The sequence below is a fragment of the Vollenhovia emeryi genome, unplaced genomic scaffold, assembly GCF_000949405.1.
Source record: "Vollenhovia emeryi isolate VEMERY1.0 unplaced genomic scaffold, V.emery_V1.0 DF939205.1, whole genome shotgun sequence".
Taxonomy (NCBI): domain Eukaryota; kingdom Metazoa; phylum Arthropoda; class Insecta; order Hymenoptera; family Formicidae; genus Vollenhovia; species Vollenhovia emeryi.
In genome coordinates, this window is record NW_011967161.1 from 370,448 (window position 1) to 386,873 (window position 16,426).

Genomic DNA, 16,426 nt, shown 5'->3' on the forward strand with positions numbered 1-16,426 from the left:
TAATCTGTTGATTCCACCATGAATTTGTTGGAGTGAAACCTGCTTAGCAGAAAATTCATCGTTAGATTGTCTAATCGTTGCGAAAAAAGATTGGTGATTGAAAACCTGCTGTCTCGTAACAGAGGAACTTTCCTCTACTGCTAAAATATTCTCCGCCTGGTACAGAGAAGTAAATTTTATAAAATGTCACAGGGATGCTACCACTTTCAAAGGGGGGAAAAGATGTTTCAAGAATCAGAAGAACAGGACAGATATAAGTAGCTAATAAACGTTATAAACTACTCGTGATGATTTTACTGTATCGTTTATTTGAAAAAGTTGTTTTCAAAATACATGTAAATAAAAAATAAATGCTTCCTAGTGCCATATAGAATATGCGTTTATGCAGTCATGTTACTCACATTGCAATTGTCATTGTTAATGCATAATTTTTCCACGAGGAAAACGAGATAATCGAAGTTAATTTCGAGGCCACTATTTATTACCGATTCGCTATCAGGTCGACAGCAAAAGAGTGCATTAAACATGGAAAGTACATCGGTTGTAGAAACGTACATTTTTTTTTGTAAAGTAAATTTACAAAATTAATATGAGGTATCTCATTGTTGTAAGTTTGTAAATCAGTACAGATTTAAAAAATTTGTAAAAGCGACGGGACGCTCTTTCTCTCTCTTTCTTTCTCTCTCTCTCTCGCTCTCATCTATCTCTCTCTTATGCTGTCCTCTGAGTATATAAATAACGAATTCTGTTATATATACGAAAATAGACAAATGTTTATAAATTACTCATAATTAAAGTTACATATCCTAGTACATATACATATATTCGTAATTTCTACAGAATTTCTACTCCCATCGTTTGGTTTTCCTTGCATTCTACCTAAATTGACAGTATTTAAGTTGCATCTTTACTTTCATATCCCCTTTTCTTTCTGTCCTCATTTCCCGTTTCGCCGCATTTACACGCTAAATCGCTCCGTTTAAGGATTATATTTTGTTTAATATCTGCAATCTGAGAGCATTATTCACGTACACAAATAAAAGTTAAAAGCAGATTCGTGATGACTAGATTATCTTTACATTTCATACATTCATTCTTTTTATACTTATGTGCAATAGTCCATATTAAAAAACATAGATGTTATCTTAAATTGTAATATATAACTTTGGTTCATAGCAATCCCTCAATAATTTCGTTAAAAAGGGGAAAGATGAGAAAGTAATTCGATCTCCGTTTAATGCAAAAGTTGTAAGTAGTGTAATTTAAATTACATCATGCCCAAATTAAAGCTTATGACCGGGAAATACAGGCAGCAAACACACTGCAAAGTAATGTGCCCATCCTGTTGGCGATGTTATCGTTATTTTAATATTTTAATATTTTAATTCTGTAACTAAATGTGTTCAGTTTTAGAAGTTGTAAATAACATTGAGCGCCTTGTACAAAAGATCGGAATAAGACTGACATGTAATTACATCGTTGTTGGCAATTCAATTTGCATAAGAAAACAAACGCGCCAGTAGTAAGTACCTGGAAATTTGTAAGATAAGTGCACTACTTACAAAAAATGCGATCTATGCATTACACTATAATACATAATCGTAGTATATTATGCTTAACTAATGAATTGTATTATACATACGCAGGAGTATACATATCAAAAGTTTAAACTATCAGAAATTGCAATAAACGAAGATAAAAGAGTTGCTAGAGTTGATCATTTAAGACATACACTTTAAATTTAGGGAATATTCTAGCAATTAATTCTCTCGTAATTTTCGAAAATAGATATATAAATATATTATATATATATATATTTATCGCCAAATAATTATATACATAATTATTTTGCGATTATTATATTTCATGTCAAACATGTGTCACACAAATCAAACAAAAGACAGACATTAACTGTAGCATTTTAATTAATCAAGTGACTGCGTGATAAGACCCGTTGGCGCATAAAGATTTCAAGAGTAAGGAAAACACAAAGTAACACCTTAAAAGATACAGATTCGATTGAAATTTAGAGTATGCTTCTATGCTACATTATGTACACCTAGTAAGCTGTAATATGCCTTTTCGTTTGCTCCTTATAACATTTTCAGACTAGAACAGCCAAAACGATCATTGATCGCCAAGCCTTCTCATGCAACCGTAAAATTCGCATTTGTAAACTAATTAATGTTAATGGTGCAGATTATAAGAGCAAAATTTATGATTTTCATTGTTTCGAAATTGCTCGTCTTCCTTTACAAAACTAGGATGCAAAATCATTCCTTCAAATAGTTACTCATTCTCAGCCACTCTGGTATTAAATGTTCCTCTTTCGATGTAATTTTGAAATATTGTAAATTATTTTGGAATTCATTTAGAATATAAAGTTTAATTGGAGCATGGTATTTAATGTATGTTTTTTTTTAAATGGAAAACATATGGCACAAAGGTCCTATCTTTTCTCTATCCCTAGCTTTCAAATAAAAAAATAAAAAAGCACGACCACGAAGATAATCCATTTTATCAGTTCACCATTGAGTTTTTAGTGAGCATATATAATATCGGTATTGACAAAACTTGAGTTTCTTTAGCTAAACATAAAAAAGAAAGATCCGTAAAGGAAATGCAATCCCAATTATGATCGTTTAATAAGATAATGAATTAGAGACAATGATATGGACTTAACTTTATAGCAATAGTCATTTGTACAAGATATCTATATCTCTAAATCATCGCACTAGTTTCCCCCGTAATTTTTATGTAAATAATTTTCATACAAATAAATGGAAGAGAGTGAGATGTACTATGGTATTTAAGAAAATACATTGTGCTATATATTTATATATTTCAATTTAGATGGACTTTGCATTGTGTGCTGTGTATTTGTTATCAGAGTTTTATCAACTGCTACACTTCTTTTGATTGTTACTTTAGTAAAGAATATTTACGTGTGAATTCGTATAATAATTAACAAGTCGAGTTGCAGCAATTGCAAAAATGTGCAACACTAAAATCTCATCACCAAGCCCAAACGAAAAATGCCACGTCGAAAATAGAAAGCGATTAAATTGAAATCCTGCAATCACACGTATAAAATCATATTAAAATATTCTCAGTTTTATTTATCCAAGTAAAATAAATATTAATGCGTAATACGTTATTATGCCTTTCAACACAGACGCGTTACAATTCTAAATAACAAATGTCTCGTGTGCATCATTGTCAAGTGTAAATATTACGTAAGACGATCGCGTTTTCCTTCTCTAATATCAGGAATACTATAAAATGTCCATGTCATGTTATCTTATGGCAGTATTCTGTATGCATACTATACATTTCTTATCGGAAGTATTGATAAAAATAAAAATCTCAAATGCCCCAAAGAATGGAAAGACAAACATGCTATCTCTGTCTAAAGAACCATTATGCACACCAATTTCTCTGGCTATCTTTTAAAAATTTCCGTATTTGTTAGTAAAATATATATATATATTGTCTAGAACTGATTGATTGAAGAGTGCTTGTAAAATTTATTTGATTTTTCGTTGCTATGGCACTGCATGTTTAAATAATTCTATGATGCTAGCCTTACGACATCCCGTAAAACTTTACAGCACTGTCACGATTAGCTATCGCGTTATATGTACTAAAATCAATGTTCCTACTATTGTAAATGTAAAAAAGTCGAAAATCTGGCAGCCCTGATAAGTAAAGCTTCGGTACTTAATGCTTTTAATCATCACAGCACATTTACACTGTATTATCGATTCTTTGCAGGACTGCAACATTAATTAACAGAGATTCTCTCGTAGAACACACAAAAATTTCATGAGCCGTTTTCCGCTAAACTATTGACTGCACGTTACTATGGTCACATATCCTTTTATCGTTATGCAAATATATGTATGTATAAATGCAAGTTGAAAAGGAAAGACACCTGCAAGCTTGTAACTCGTAAACTTCCTCCTGCAAACTGCTACTAAATATTTATTCTATCCTCTTTTTTTTCTCTCTCTCTCTCTTACTTTCTCGTTGTCTAAACTTTCTGGTCGTGAATTAGCATCACGACTCGCATTGAGACCAGGAGGTTTTTAAGTTGTACTCTTTCCGTAATATGGTATATCCTATAGCTGCCAGAGAATAATTCGTTAAAATGCGTGTACTCTATTCGTCTTCTCTTTAAAACATTCATATTATTTCTTTGCGTGATCAAATTCATTTTGATCCGTTGCTTTATGTACGTGTATACCTATGATTCCCTTCAATTCCTTTCGTCGTTTATAACATAATGCACCTTCTTTGCCGACGTTTCTGCGGCTCGGGTCTCAAGACGGCGCGTACCGCCTCGTCGAACACCTGCTTAAGTCCACGCTGCGTAAGGGCGGAGCACTCCATGTATTTTACCGCGCGTATCTACAGCAAAACACGATGCGCCTCGCTTAAATACCAAACCATTCTAAAGGCCTGTGTCCACGATGCTAGATGCTTGGTCCAAGTTCTAGTTTCGAGAAATGTGTAGCCAATCAACTTGCAGCCATTCCACAAAAGTTGATAACGTCGGACCAAGTTCTAGCGTCGTGGACGCAGGCCTTGAATCACATAGAAAGTAAACAACTTGGTTCTACCTTGTTTGCCAGCTTCTGTCCCTGTTCACGCTTAATAGCACTAAGGCCCTGTTCAGCTAAGGCAGTAAGCGTTTCACGGTCGTCTCGTAAGTCTATTTTAGTTCCGACGAGTATCATTGGTGCGTCTGGGCAGTGATGTTTTATTTCAGGGTACCATTTGCTGGTGACATTCTCGAACGACGAGGGGCTCGTTACCGAGAAACAAATAAGAAACACGTCGGTCTGAGGATACGAGAGTGGACGCAGTCTGTCGTAGTCTTCCTGCCCCGCTGTGTCCCACAATCCTAGACTAACCGGAATCCCATCGACGACCATTGGCGCGGAATAGTTGTCGAACCTGCGGGTAAAGCATCACAGACTTAGCACGCACGTTCGGTATCACGATTTTCAATCAACCTTCAATTCCTTTATCACCATTTATCAAGTCTTCCACTTTAAACCTCTACTAAAATAACAAAACGAAACCAGACATCACACCGCTAACACTTTCATTCTCTTATATCAGCTTGCTTCGCTCTCAATACCGCGACAAACTGTATGAACCGACGAAGACACCGCCGAATGAGATGCTGCCCAACCAAAATAGACTCGTGAGAATCTAACGGACAGGAAGTGGCAAAAAGATGACTGGAAACGAATTACTTCCTGCACAGCAGCAGTTAGGTATCTCATACGCAGCTACTATTATTAGCCTCTCCGCTCGATTGGTCCGAGAAGGAGGAACCGAGGCAAAAATTGCCGCCGCAAGGTAACTCCGACCAGTTGCGACTTCCGCGTGCGAGTCCTGGACAGGGAAAGTGGACGTACTCGAGCCCGATAGCGCAAGTATCGGGATATACTTACACGGTGGGTACGTACTCCCCGGGAAAACTGTCTGTCGTGTAGGATATCAACATGCAGGTCTTCCCCACCGTCCCATCTCCCACCACCACGCACTTTATCGGTCTGCCTGAGCTCATGGTTTATTATCTACAAGAAGAGAGACAAACGTTCATTAGTCGGGCGATACTCCATCCGTTTGTCCAGTCGTTTCGTTAGTCCGCGAAAGCGTTTGTGTAACCAACGACGTCGCCCCGGATTATCGACGAAACGAGAAATATCAATGGCAACTCCGGTCGACGACATCCGTGCTACTCGCGATTGAAAGTACGGCAATACCGAAGGAGAGAGTCTCCCGCTGTTTTTTTTTTGTATACGATTTTAACTTGCGGATTCGTGTTTTACGGGCGAAAATACGCGATCCCGTGAATTTTCATCCAAAAAAGGAGAGCGAGAGACTCCCCTTCGGTGTTGCCAAGAAATACGATAAACAATAACGGACGCACGATTGACACGCACTTGAAAGTACGGAACCCCCGTCGCGAATTTGCATAATCTACGCTCGTAGGGGACGCAGGGTGGCGGCGGGGGCCGCCCGCGAGCTCCTTCCGCGGCTCTCGCCTCGCGCGGAGGAGCCCGCGCGCGAGTAAACAAGGCCCAGCCGGACGAGAGTCCGCCCGCACTCACCTCGTGCGCGAGGGAAGGGTGGTTTCCGCCTGTAATCCGTGCGAGGATCGCCGCGCGCGACGACGACGACGACGACGACGACTGCGGGGGCTGCGAGCTCGCGTGTGCGTGCGTGCGTGCGTGCGTACGTGCGCGCGTATCGTGCCGTGCCGTGCCGTCCCGTGTCTCGTCACGCCTGTGTTTGTGTACGGTAGCCCCGCGGTGCGCTGCGTCTCTCAAAAAATCACAAAAGCGGGTGCCATGACAGTGCGCCGCGGTTTTCGGGGGACTCGACGGGGGCTGACTGGCTGGCTGACTGGCTGGCGCACTGCACTGCACTTCGCCGCGCGGTGACAGATGTTCGACGGTCGCCTCGCACTCCCGCCGCCCGCCCGCCCTTCCTGCCCCTCCCCGCCGCGAGACTTTATTGTTCGGGGAAGCGAGACGGGCCGCGACGCTGTCCCTGCGGGCGGGTGCGCACGTCGTGTCGCGCGTCCCGCCCTGCCCCGCTTGGTCGCGCGAAGGTTAAAAACCCGTCCAGGGCTGCTTGCGCGAGAAGATCAAAATGATCCGGATCACGAGACGCAAGTATGAGCGTAGCTAGAAAACCGCGCGAGACCGACCGTGTGTAGTTTACGCGAGTTGACGGGCCCTCAGATTTTCGGATCTCAACAACGGCTGATCCGACGAACTTCCAAGTGCGCTCAATCGTTAGCTTGGATTCGATTTGCATGATAAAAGTGTTTTTATTTTTCTCCTACGTGCCCCGTGAATGGAGATATTGCAATGCAAAGTCCGAATTGTCAGATTTCGATGTTTTAAGAATACGTCGTCGTCGTCCTGGTTGACCAGGCAGTGGTGGGGGAAACGTTCTTTTCATATTTCTGACACACGTGGCGCTCGCAAGCGTTAAGCCTATCACACAGTGGCTGCGTTCAGCAGAAGTCAGCGCTTAAGTCCCAGTCTACAATAGAGATTTAAGCCCTAAGCCTTAAGAAATTGACTAATCACAGTCGCGCATTCTTCTCATACTTGACCGTGATTGGCCAATTTCTTAAAGCTTAGGGCTTAAATCATCTATTGTAGACTGGGACTAATAAGCGCTTTATGCTGATTGGATAGATCTAGAAGAATAGCTCTATTTCAGCACAGATCTGAAAGTATAATCCAATGAGCGCAAAGCGCTTAGCAAGCGCTAACTTCTGCTAGACACAGTCATTGGCTGCGTTCAGCAGAAGTCAGCGCTTAATAAGCGCTTTATGCTGATTGGATAGATCTAGAAGAATAGCTCTATTTCAGCACAGATCTGAAAGTATAATCCAATGAGCGCAAAGCGCTTAGCAAGCGCTAACTTCTGCTGAACGCAGTCAATGCCAGGCAACAGGCAATAGGAATAGGGAATAGAATTTTAGACGCGTTGGATTCGTCGGAAATTTTCTTCCAATCAATCCAACGCATCAGAAATGCTATTTCGCGGTCGCGGAATCGCGTCCCTCGAGTCGCCGATGATTGGCAGATTTCCCTCGCGCCGGCGCGCGCGATTGGCGGACCCTCGGTGGGGACACGGCCCTTCTGGGCTGCTTTCGCGAGAAAATCAAAATGATCCAGATCAAAATGACCTTGTGCTATGATTGGTCAAATCTGGAATGACATTGAATAAAATTTCAATGTGATGCTATGAAATTTCAGATTTGACCAATCATAGCACGGGGTCATTTTAACGCGCCCGTAAAGCCTATCACACAATGCCAGGCAACAGGAACAGGGGCTCGATTCTTGAATTTATTCGAAGGAGAAACGTATGCGAAAATTCTGCTCTTACAGAAAAGTTGCAAGTTGATTGGCTACTCGCATGGCTTTAACCAATAGACTTTCAACTTTTCTGTCAGAGCAGAGTTTTCGTATACGTTTCTTCTTCGAATAAATTCAAGAATCGGGGCTCCAGGGAATAGAATTTCTAACGCGTTGGAAGAAAATTTCCGACGAATCCAACGCGTCAGAAATTCTATTCCCCGCGTTCCTGTTGCCTGGCATTGTGAAATAGGCTTAAAGCCTAAGCCTTAAAAGATTGACTAATCACAGTCGCGTATTCTGCTCATCTTGACCGTGATTGGCCAATTTCCTAAGTCCCAGTCTACAATAGAGATTTAAGCCCTAAGCCTTAAGAAATTGACTAATCACAGTCGCGCATTCTTCTCATACTTGACCGTGATTGGCCAATTTCTTAAAGCTTAGGGCTTAAATCATCTATTGTAGACTGGGACTAAAGCTTAGGGCTTAAATCATCTATTGTAGACTGGGACTTGTGAAACCGTTCGATTTTGGGTAAATGAGTTCGCAAGCGAGGCAAAACAAATGAAAATGTAAAGTGGTCTGGCACTCGATCATTAATCTTGTTCTCCAGCGTGAAGAGCGAAAAATTTGATTAACGAATTCAACATTTGTCAATGAAATTCTTCACTTTTCACGAGTTCACGCTTGAGGAAAAGATTCGCGATCGAGTTTCTGGACTCTGGAGTAAACCTTTCTCTCTGCTCCTTTTCTCTCTGCTCATAATTTATACAGTTATTTGATTTTAAGTAGTAGGAGACGACAGCACACCTGCAGGGATCAAACGTAAGGAGTCTCCGAGGCGAGAATTGATATGGAAAGAAAGAGACTGAACGCAATATAATAAACGGACGACGGGCTTCTTGAAGACCAGAAATTGAAGTAACTGGTGAATCGTGAGTGTGAATTAGAGGAACATTTGTCGAGTCGTAGTTATTCCAGTAGCACATTTTCCCCCCCAAGTTTGTCGATTACAAACTGAAGGAATCATGAATGTGCCGGATGTCGTTTACCTCGCTTCTTCAAGAAACAGCGCTTTCGTATGGAATGCCGATGGTAAATAGTATCGCACTGTATCGCTGTTGTACAATTCTCCAATGCAGTTTGTTTTTATTTCGACATTTTGCTTTATCGCAGATTGGCTCAGGCTTCGGCGGGATCACAGAATAATCGGCGAGTTAGTCGGCTCGTTCCCGAAAGCGAGCAGACAAGATATATTCTTGGGTCTCCCGTTGCTCTTGTTGCCGGAGGAGGTCACTCTGTTGCTCGAAAAGAAGATAGCTCGCCTCGTAGAGTATACAGGTCTAAAGGCACAGCCGGACGAATTGTTAAGCGAGAGATTTCGGGAGTACAAAGAGAAGCTGTTCCTGGAGCAAGCGGACTGTTTGAGAGACAATAGAAAGAGACAAGTAGTTATCTGTATATTATCCGCAGGCGATTTTTGGCGATTGTTCGGTACAAAAGTTCATTTTACTAAAATTAACAATGAAAGTCTTTCTTCTTGTCGCCAGCGTTCTTCAAATAAAAGAGATAAAAATGCTTTGTTGTACGTTGACCGAACTGGCAATTTTCGGCTCCGTTTCGAGCCCTTCTCAAGTAAACTGAAACCATACGATATAAACGTATAATAATATAAAATAATGAATTAAAGAGAAATCAGCACACTAAAGAACAATATACATTTTATATTATTATGTTTATATCATATGGTTTCAGTTTACTTGAGAAGGGCTCGAAACGGAGCCGAATATTGCCAGTTTGGTCAACGTACAACAAAGCATTTTTATCTCTTTTATTACTAAAATTAATTCTTCTATTGGATATCTTCGGTGTCTTTCTTCAGGTGTAAAGGCATTTGTGACACTGATACACTTTGGTGCATGTAACCAAACAGTCGTCAAAAATTGCCCTGTACACTGAACGAGATGCGAGGATTTTGTGGTAGAACAGCAAACAATGAATGTTTCCCCAGATTTCCTCTATGATGGGCAAAATTGTAGAAGGAAAGAAGCGGAAGATGTTGGGCTTGCACACAAGCAAAAAGAACATGAAGAAGCCGCTGGATAAGAAGACGCAGGAGGCCCTGGACAATATTGAGATCGATACCGACACTCTGCTCGAGGAGGAACTGGCGAAGTTGCCTAAACTGAGCAAAAACGATGCACTTGTTCAAATACACACAGGTACCGCGATAAATGTAATTTAAAATGTTCCATTGAGTCACCTGACCGTTTACTCGTACACTAGCGTATCCCTGGTCCGACAAGGACAATGTGAAAACAGTGGAATGGAAGCACCCACTGACGTCCGAGCAACAGCTTAGGTACAAGGTGTACAAGGATCTCTGGGAGAGGCAATATTACATCACCAGTGGGGAGAAATTCGGTGGCGACTTTCTGGTGTATCCAGGTACACCACCTCTTCATGTCGCCGTAAAGCCTTGTGTCCATGATACTAGAAATCGGCCCGAGATCTTGATCCGAGAAATGTGTAGCCGATCGACCTGCAGCTTCGTTCGTGAAAACTGCAAGTTGACTGGCCACAATTACTTGCCATTGGCATTCCGTACGGAAGCGTTGTTTCTTGGAGAAACGACATTCGGCACATTCGTGATTCCTTCGATTTGTAATCGACGAACGTGGAAAAAAATGTACTATTTCTCAGGTCGAGATCTCGGACCGATTTCTAGCATCGTGGACACAAGGCCTTAATTTCCCCTGCAAACTCTGCTTGCGGCGCGACTATGCGGTAAATTTGTCTGCCTGCAGGTGATCCGATAATGTTTCACTCGCAATACGTGGTACAGTGTAGACGCAAGGACGAGGAGATACCAATCACGGAAATCGTGGCACAGTGTCGACTCAGTTGTCACGTCAGAAAGACGTTGGTGCTCGCTACGTATAACGAAGAGAAAGATGTAGTGAAATATCAGTCTTTTCAGTGGTCGGAATCTAGTATGTTAAAAAACAGCTGATATAAAATATTTTTTAATTATCAAGAATTATTTGACGCCAGTACATACACGACTAGCAATAATTAAGCTTTCAATCGACCGTAACTGGCAACGTGTATTTTTAACACAGAAAATTTATTGCGAAAAATGGTGAGACGCCCGCCCAGAGTGCAGGGAGACTCCAGGGTTCAAACCCTGAGGTAATATTTTTCGCAATAAATTTTCTGTGTTCAAAAACACGTTGTCAGTGCACGGTCGATTGAAAGCTTAATTAAAACATTTTACTTGAAAAAGATGTCTTCACGCGTGACGCGCGCCTCGTAGGTTTTTGTTACAGATAAAAATTTCATTCAGTTTGTACTGACTTGGAATTATAAATTTCACCGTAAATTGAGTAGAGATTAGGATAGTGAAATATATAATATTCAAAAACATATATAGTCAACGATATATTTTAACTAAACATTAGGACTTTGAGACCGTAGAGTCGAGGGAACTTTAACACCTCCTGTACATATTTATTTATATCTTGTCCATTAATTTGAATATTTTGTGCTGAGGAGTAGGAATAACATTAAAGTGTTTCTTGTATATAACTTGATTTTCACGGCCGCTGTAGTTCTTCCTTATCCAAGAGTGCTTCCAGTTGGGATCGATTTTCTCGCAAGTCACAATTACTTTGCCCGGCTCCATGGCGAATAGAGTCCCATTTCGTCCGAAACCAACCTGTACGGCCAGAAATATGCACGTTAGATAGAACCTGCAGTGATTAGAAGCATGGTAATTAACATGTCTTACGTAGAGACCCGGATGGAATCTGGGTTTAAGCTGTGTGACCAATATTCTGCCCGCAGTTACGGTAGCCCCATCCTGTACCTTCCATCCTCTGTGCTTTGGTCTGGGATGGCCACCCGCGTTTCTGGTGCTGGAGCCGCTTTTCTTGGAAGCGTGCCTCACGCATGCTTTCGCTAAGAGAAATAATTTTCAAAGTAACGACATACGATTAAGACCAAGTTTAACAAGCTTTTCGTTTAACAAGGTATTAAAATTATTTTACTGAAGAGCATATGATTACATTAGGACTCTAGGATTGCGTACGCGTTTTGGCACACAGTGCTTTCATCAAACTTTCATAAACTTGGCCTTAATCATATGTCGTTATTTTTAATAGGACACAAGCGATACTTCAATAATTTTCATTAATTGCACTGCACAGAAGTTTGCCGGTAGACCCAACAGATTGGTATCAATCATGTCCGCGCAGTCTGTCAATGTAATCTGACAGTAGACTACCAGCAAAAATCAAACATCTTTCGATTAAAAAAAGAGATTCCGCTTAGTTTCTTGGCACAGTACGTCACACAGTTTGCCAGCAGATTCTGGTTTTTTTTTTGATAGTCTGCCAATAAAATTTGTCCATGAACCCTTTGCAAAATTTGTTTTCGACAGACTTGGTCATCTTAGGTCCGGTTACACCAACGTTGTTTAAACTTACCTTAATGCGTTCTTTGTCTCTCTTTCCAACTGTTACTTTAGAAAGAGGCAAACATGAATTTAAACGTTTGGCGAAACCGGGCCTTGGTTGTGCTACATGTATTAATAAAACAATACGAACCTATGTTGTTGACACTGGAGGATACCAGAGTTTGCCGGGCGTTCTGTAACCCGAGAGAGACCAATGGTAACAAGTGTGCCATCTGAAAAAGGTCCTTGCGTTCACATTTTTCCAAGGTAACGACCAGATTTACTTACAATAACGTTATATCGCGTTGCACCAGGACGAACTAACCTCTAAATCGCTTCAGCTCGACGCTGCACCTCCCGCACTCAGCAATGCCAACGTTGAGAGATAAATTCTCCATGACAACGTGTAACTACGTCACGTGACCGTCTCGACGCGTCGTAACGTGGCTCGGCCAATCGCGGTCTCGTTGTCTCTCTCTCTTGTTCGTTGCGAGCATTTATCGCGAGGGACCTTTCTGTCATAGGATAATAGAATGTGCTCGGATTACGTTAGTTTATAATAAATAAGAGTCTTGTTAATTTACATTGAAATTGCGTGTAATCTGTTATCTGATCGTATTCTCCCTCGCCTCAGGTGAGCCAACCGCCCGTTGTTTCCGCGCCTCCGTGAAATATCCCCAGGGAATATCCGCCGCACGGTTGTTGTCGTTGCGGCTGTCAGAGGTGCTCGAGATCGCGTCCGGAGTTCCACCCGGACGACTCACCCACTCGTACCGGGCACGCGGGCAGAATCGTCGGGGAAAATGACGACGAACGCGGAGGACCTGCAGAAGCTGGAGGAGGAGGCGATCGCCAGGGGCACCAAGTACGTCGCGAACCTTCTGCAGCGGCCGGGCCAGCTGGAGAAGATCGACATGTACAAGCGCAGGATCGGCAGGAAGAAGGCGTCCGTCGAGACGATGCTGAAGACCGCGATGCAGAGCCAGCTGGACGGGGTCCGGGTCGGCTTCGGGCAGCTGGAGAGCTCCCTGGAGAGTATCGCCACCATCAAGGACGACCTGGACAACATTAATCAGCTGTTCAGCTCGGTCCTCAAGCTCAGCTCGAGGCTGCAGGCGGTGCAGGAGGAGAACATGCGTCACTCGCAGTACGTAATCGCCAAGGAGAATCTGAAGCACATATTCACCGTGCCCGAGAGCGTGGAGAAGACGAAGCAGTGGATAAACGAGAGTAAGCTGCTGCACGCGCATCAGAGCCTGATGGACCTGGAGACGTCGCGGGACGAGCTGTTGTACGAGCTCCACAAGCTGCCGAATCAATCGCCGGCGGACACGGTTATGCTCAAGGCTTACTTCGAGGACGTGGAGATGCTCTCGCAGCTGATGGAGAAGCAGATACGGCTGGTGCTGAGTCGAACCCTCAACACAGTCAGGAAGGAGCCCACGGTCATAGTGACGCCCTTGAGAATCATAGAGAGAGAGGAGAAGGCGGATCAGTTCGCCGTTCAGCGGCACAAGCAGAGCGGATTCATGGCGCCGGGCAGGCCCAAGCGGTGGAAGGAGATGGCGATGAAGGTGCTGGAGAAGTCGGTCGCCAACAGGATCGAGGGGACCCAGGTGGATGAGAGGGCGGACAACAAGATGTGGCTGGTGAGGTACCTGGAGCTCACCAGGCTCCTGATCCTCGAGGACCTGAGGGTGGTGAAGACCCTGTGCGGGCCCTGCTTCCCACCTTGGTACGACATAGTGAATACCTTCGTCAAGATGTACCACACGAGCCTGTCGCAGCACCTCAAGGACATAATCGCCGGCGGGCTGGAGGGCAACGAGTACGTCTCGCTGCTCGCGTGGATCATGAACACCTACACCGGGCCGGATCTGATGCGGCATCCCGAGCTCAACATCGACACGTCCGACATCGGGCCGCTGCTCAGCCCCGAGATGATAAACGACCTGCAGGAGAAGTACCTGCGGAACATGTGCCAGAATTACGAGGACTGGATGAGGAAGACGCTCGAGACGGAGAAGCTTGACTGGCGGAGCGGCGTCCTGCCCGAGAGCAGCGCCCAGGAGCTGTACTATCACACCGCCGCGCCGGTCATCATATTCCAGATGATCGATCAGAATCTCCAGGTGGCCAAGACCATCAGCGCCGACCTGACCGCGCAGGCCCTGGTTCTGTGCGTCGAGCAGGTCATCAAGTACGGATCGATGTACAGACAGGCGATACTGGAGTTCAAGACGAGGCATTTCGAGGACAGGAGTCAGGTGCCATACTTCACTCATCACATGATCACGATAGTCAACAACTGCGTGCAGTTCACCGAGCTGGCGCAGCAGATGAAGCAGCTCTACTGGGTGCCCAACACCACCGGCGACGCCACGGTCAAGTTCGAGAGTCTCCTGGCCACCTATCAGCACCTGAGGAACGAGGCCGCCACCATTCTGCTGCAGGAGTCCTTCCTAGACTTGGAGCTGCACTTTCAGGACCTGATCACGCCCAAGTGGCTGTCGTCGCCCATCCCGGTGGAGACCATCTGCGTCACCCTGGAGGACTACTTTCAGGATTACAATCACCTCAGCCCCAAGAACTTCGAGTACGTCATCACGGAGGCGCAGAATCTCATCGCGAAGCGCTACATATCCGCGATGCTGCAGAGGAAGATATCGTTCAAGACCTACGACGAGTGCCTCACGTGCACGTCCAAGATCATGACGGAGGCGGACAAGCTGCGGAACTTCTTCGACAGAATCGCGCCGAAGGTCGGCAACTTCAACTCGCCGTTCGAGGTCATAAAACGCCTCGCCGAGGTGCTGAGGTGCGAGGACGCGGAGATACTCTCCCTCGACCTGCACTCGCTGGTCGAGAAGTATCCGGACATGACGGAGGATCATCTCATCAGGCTGCTCGGCCTGAGGGGCGACATATCGCGGGCGGAGGCTCGAGGGAAGGTCTCTTACATCATGGAGGCTCAGCGGAATCGAAAGCCCGTGCAGTCCATGGCGAGCAGCATATTCAAGCAGATCGTTATACAGGACAGCTTCCTCGGCTGGAAGCCTTGAGACTGGAGGAGGAATTTCTACGAAGCGAAGATATGGAACATGAACGGCTTCTCCGTGTAGCACCGCGCTACTCCTCCAAATCAAATGTGTCTGGTTTTTTTTAGGTACGACGGCGGAAGATGTAATATACTTGTACAAATCTGCGGACGTTTAATGTAATTATGTACAGTCGATTCTGCAATTTTCACGTATAGACGCTCAGAGCTTTATTTCTATACAATCCCCGATGGCAGTATTTTGCTCAGAGAGACATTGGCGAAAAGTGAATTGAAAGCTGTTGAAAAATTGTTCAACATATTTCGAAATGAATCACAATTCTTCTTATGAAATTCAATGTAATATAAATGTGAGATACGAAGGAAGTCGAAGTACATTGTTGAACAGTGATAGAAAATTATGAGATACTTTTTAGGTGCTGTGAAATTTACGGAATTTAACTAAAACCTGTTGATTTGTAACGAAAATGATTTCTTACTGGAATGCTGATACCCAGAAAACATTTTGCGCGCAAACATCTGGCATTGTGACGACGCACTTGGGTAGAATTTTGCTTGCGTCGTTGAGCCATTTTTGTACGTGAGTTGATAGATGTTTGCGCGCAAAATTATACGTTAATACATGAGCTAGCCACTTGCGTGCAAAAGCACAGACTAAACATATCTTACGGACAAACTCAGGCAAATTTGCATGCATAAGACAAGCAAAAATTTGCGCGCAAGAATTGTTATCTGGGTAGATGATGAAACAAAGTCAATTGAGGAAGATTTTCAGATTTCCAACAAAATCTCATTACACTTTAAGTAAAATATTTCCACCAGGAATATGTACGTACAAATTTATAGAAGACATCGGTAAGAACTGTTTCTATTAGATTGAAACTGATTGAGATTGTATTGTATATACACGCGTAGATATCGCATATATAATAATATATCAGATACGCATAACATTAAAAAAATTATTAAATATTACGTTAGCCGAGTCTGCCGATAAATCTCTTCCGTAAACCT

The 16,426-nt window shown here is 43.5% G+C and overlaps 4 protein-coding genes across 11 annotated transcripts; 2 read left to right on the top strand and 2 right to left on the bottom strand.

Moving 5' to 3' along the window:
* Positions 1-285: 285 nt before the first annotated feature.
* Positions 286-6,495, bottom strand: LOC105561565 (ras-related C3 botulinum toxin substrate 1). 2 transcript variants are annotated; one of them, XM_012011647.1, is made up of 5 exons: positions 6,129-6,495; positions 5,466-5,591; positions 4,623-4,959; positions 4,247-4,410; positions 286-4,127 (listed from the first exon to the last, which is right to left on the bottom strand). In XM_012011647.1, the coding sequence occupies exons 2-4, from the start codon at positions 5,579-5,581 to the stop codon at positions 4,276-4,278; spliced, it is 588 nt and encodes a 195-aa protein (XP_011867037.1). In that variant the 5' UTR covers positions 5,582-5,591; positions 6,129-6,495; the 3' UTR covers positions 286-4,127; positions 4,247-4,275. The 2 variants fall into 2 exon arrangements, with proteins under 2 accessions (XP_011867037.1, XP_011867036.1); XM_012011646.1 differs by having other exon boundaries at positions 286-4,410.
* A 59-nt stretch (positions 6,496-6,554) lies between these two features.
* LOC105561566 (tRNA-splicing endonuclease subunit Sen34) lies at positions 6,555-10,973 on the top strand. 5 transcript variants are annotated; one of them, XM_012011652.1, is made up of 7 exons: positions 8,368-8,470; positions 8,691-8,833; positions 8,901-8,993; positions 9,075-9,346; positions 9,910-10,120; positions 10,185-10,346; positions 10,706-10,973. In XM_012011652.1, the coding sequence occupies exons 3-7, from the start codon at positions 8,927-8,929 to the stop codon at positions 10,909-10,911; spliced, it is 918 nt and encodes a 305-aa protein (XP_011867042.1). In that variant the 5' UTR covers positions 8,368-8,470; positions 8,691-8,833; positions 8,901-8,926; the 3' UTR covers positions 10,912-10,973. The 5 variants fall into 5 exon arrangements, with proteins under 5 accessions (XP_011867041.1, XP_011867039.1, XP_011867042.1 ...); XM_012011651.1 differs by lacking the exon at positions 8,368-8,470 and adding an exon at positions 6,555-6,695 and having other exon boundaries at positions 8,691-8,993; XM_012011649.1 differs by having other exon boundaries at positions 8,355-8,432; positions 8,691-8,993.
* A 353-nt stretch (positions 10,974-11,326) lies between these two features.
* On the bottom strand, positions 11,327-12,813 carry LOC105561567 (39S ribosomal protein L27, mitochondrial). 3 transcript variants are annotated; one of them, XM_012011655.1, is made up of 4 exons: positions 12,680-12,813; positions 12,506-12,599; positions 11,689-11,858; positions 11,327-11,616 (listed from the first exon to the last, which is right to left on the bottom strand). In XM_012011655.1, exons 2-4 carry the CDS (start codon positions 12,585-12,587, stop codon positions 11,413-11,415), a joined length of 456 nt encoding a protein of 151 aa, XP_011867045.1. In that variant the 5' UTR covers positions 12,588-12,599; positions 12,680-12,813; the 3' UTR covers positions 11,327-11,412. The 3 variants fall into 3 exon arrangements, with proteins under 3 accessions (XP_011867045.1, XP_011867044.1, XP_011867043.1); XM_012011654.1 differs by having other exon boundaries at positions 12,506-12,587; positions 12,680-12,795; XM_012011653.1 differs by having other exon boundaries at positions 12,506-12,587; positions 12,643-12,793.
* Positions 12,814-13,079: 266 nt separating this feature from the next.
* Positions 13,080-15,506, top strand: LOC105561569 (exocyst complex component 3). Its single transcript, XM_012011656.1, has one exon. The coding sequence runs from the start codon at positions 13,158-13,160 to the stop codon at positions 15,414-15,416; it is 2,259 nt and encodes a 752-aa protein (XP_011867046.1). The 5' UTR covers positions 13,080-13,157; the 3' UTR covers positions 15,417-15,506.
* Positions 15,507-16,426: the final 920 nt, after the last annotated feature.

What these genes read in the sequence shown, in the direction of transcription:
- LOC105561565 (XM_012011647.1), bottom strand. Translation starts at nt 5,581, where the DNA reads ATGAGCTCAGGCAGACCGATAAAGTGCGTGGTGGTGGGAGATGGGACG. An exon ending in GGGGAGTACGTACCCACCGT is followed by an intron (nt 4,960 to 5,465) that starts GTAAGTATATCC and finishes CTTTACCCGCAG; the next exon opens with GTTCGACAACTATTCCGCGC. An exon ending in GACAGAAGCTGGCAAACAAG is followed by an intron (nt 4,411 to 4,622) that starts GTAGAACCAAGT and finishes GTTTTGCTGTAG; the next exon opens with ATACGCGCGGTAAAATACAT.
- LOC105561566 (XM_012011651.1), top strand. Translation starts at nt 8,927, where the DNA reads ATGAATGTGCCGGATGTCGTTTACCTCGCTTCTTCAAGAAACAGCGCT. An exon ending in ACTTGTTCAAATACACACAG is followed by an intron (nt 10,121 to 10,184) that starts GTACCGCGATAA and finishes CTCGTACACTAG; the next exon opens with CGTATCCCTGGTCCGACAAG. An exon ending in CGACTTTCTGGTGTATCCAG is followed by an intron (nt 10,347 to 10,705) that starts GTACACCACCTC and finishes GTCTGCCTGCAG; the next exon opens with GTGATCCGATAATGTTTCAC.
- LOC105561567 (XM_012011655.1), bottom strand. Translation starts at nt 12,587, where the DNA reads ATGGCACACTTGTTACCATTGGTCTCTCTCGGGTTACAGAACGCCCGG. An exon ending in CTCCAGTGTCAACAACATAG is followed by an intron (nt 11,859 to 12,505) that starts GTTCGTATTGTT and finishes TATTTCTCTTAG; the next exon opens with CGAAAGCATGCGTGAGGCAC. An exon ending in GATTCCATCCGGGTCTCTAC is followed by an intron (nt 11,617 to 11,688) that starts GTAAGACATGTT and finishes CTGGCCGTACAG; the next exon opens with GTTGGTTTCGGACGAAATGG.
- LOC105561569 (XM_012011656.1), top strand. Translation starts at nt 13,158, where the DNA reads ATGACGACGAACGCGGAGGACCTGCAGAAGCTGGAGGAGGAGGCGATC.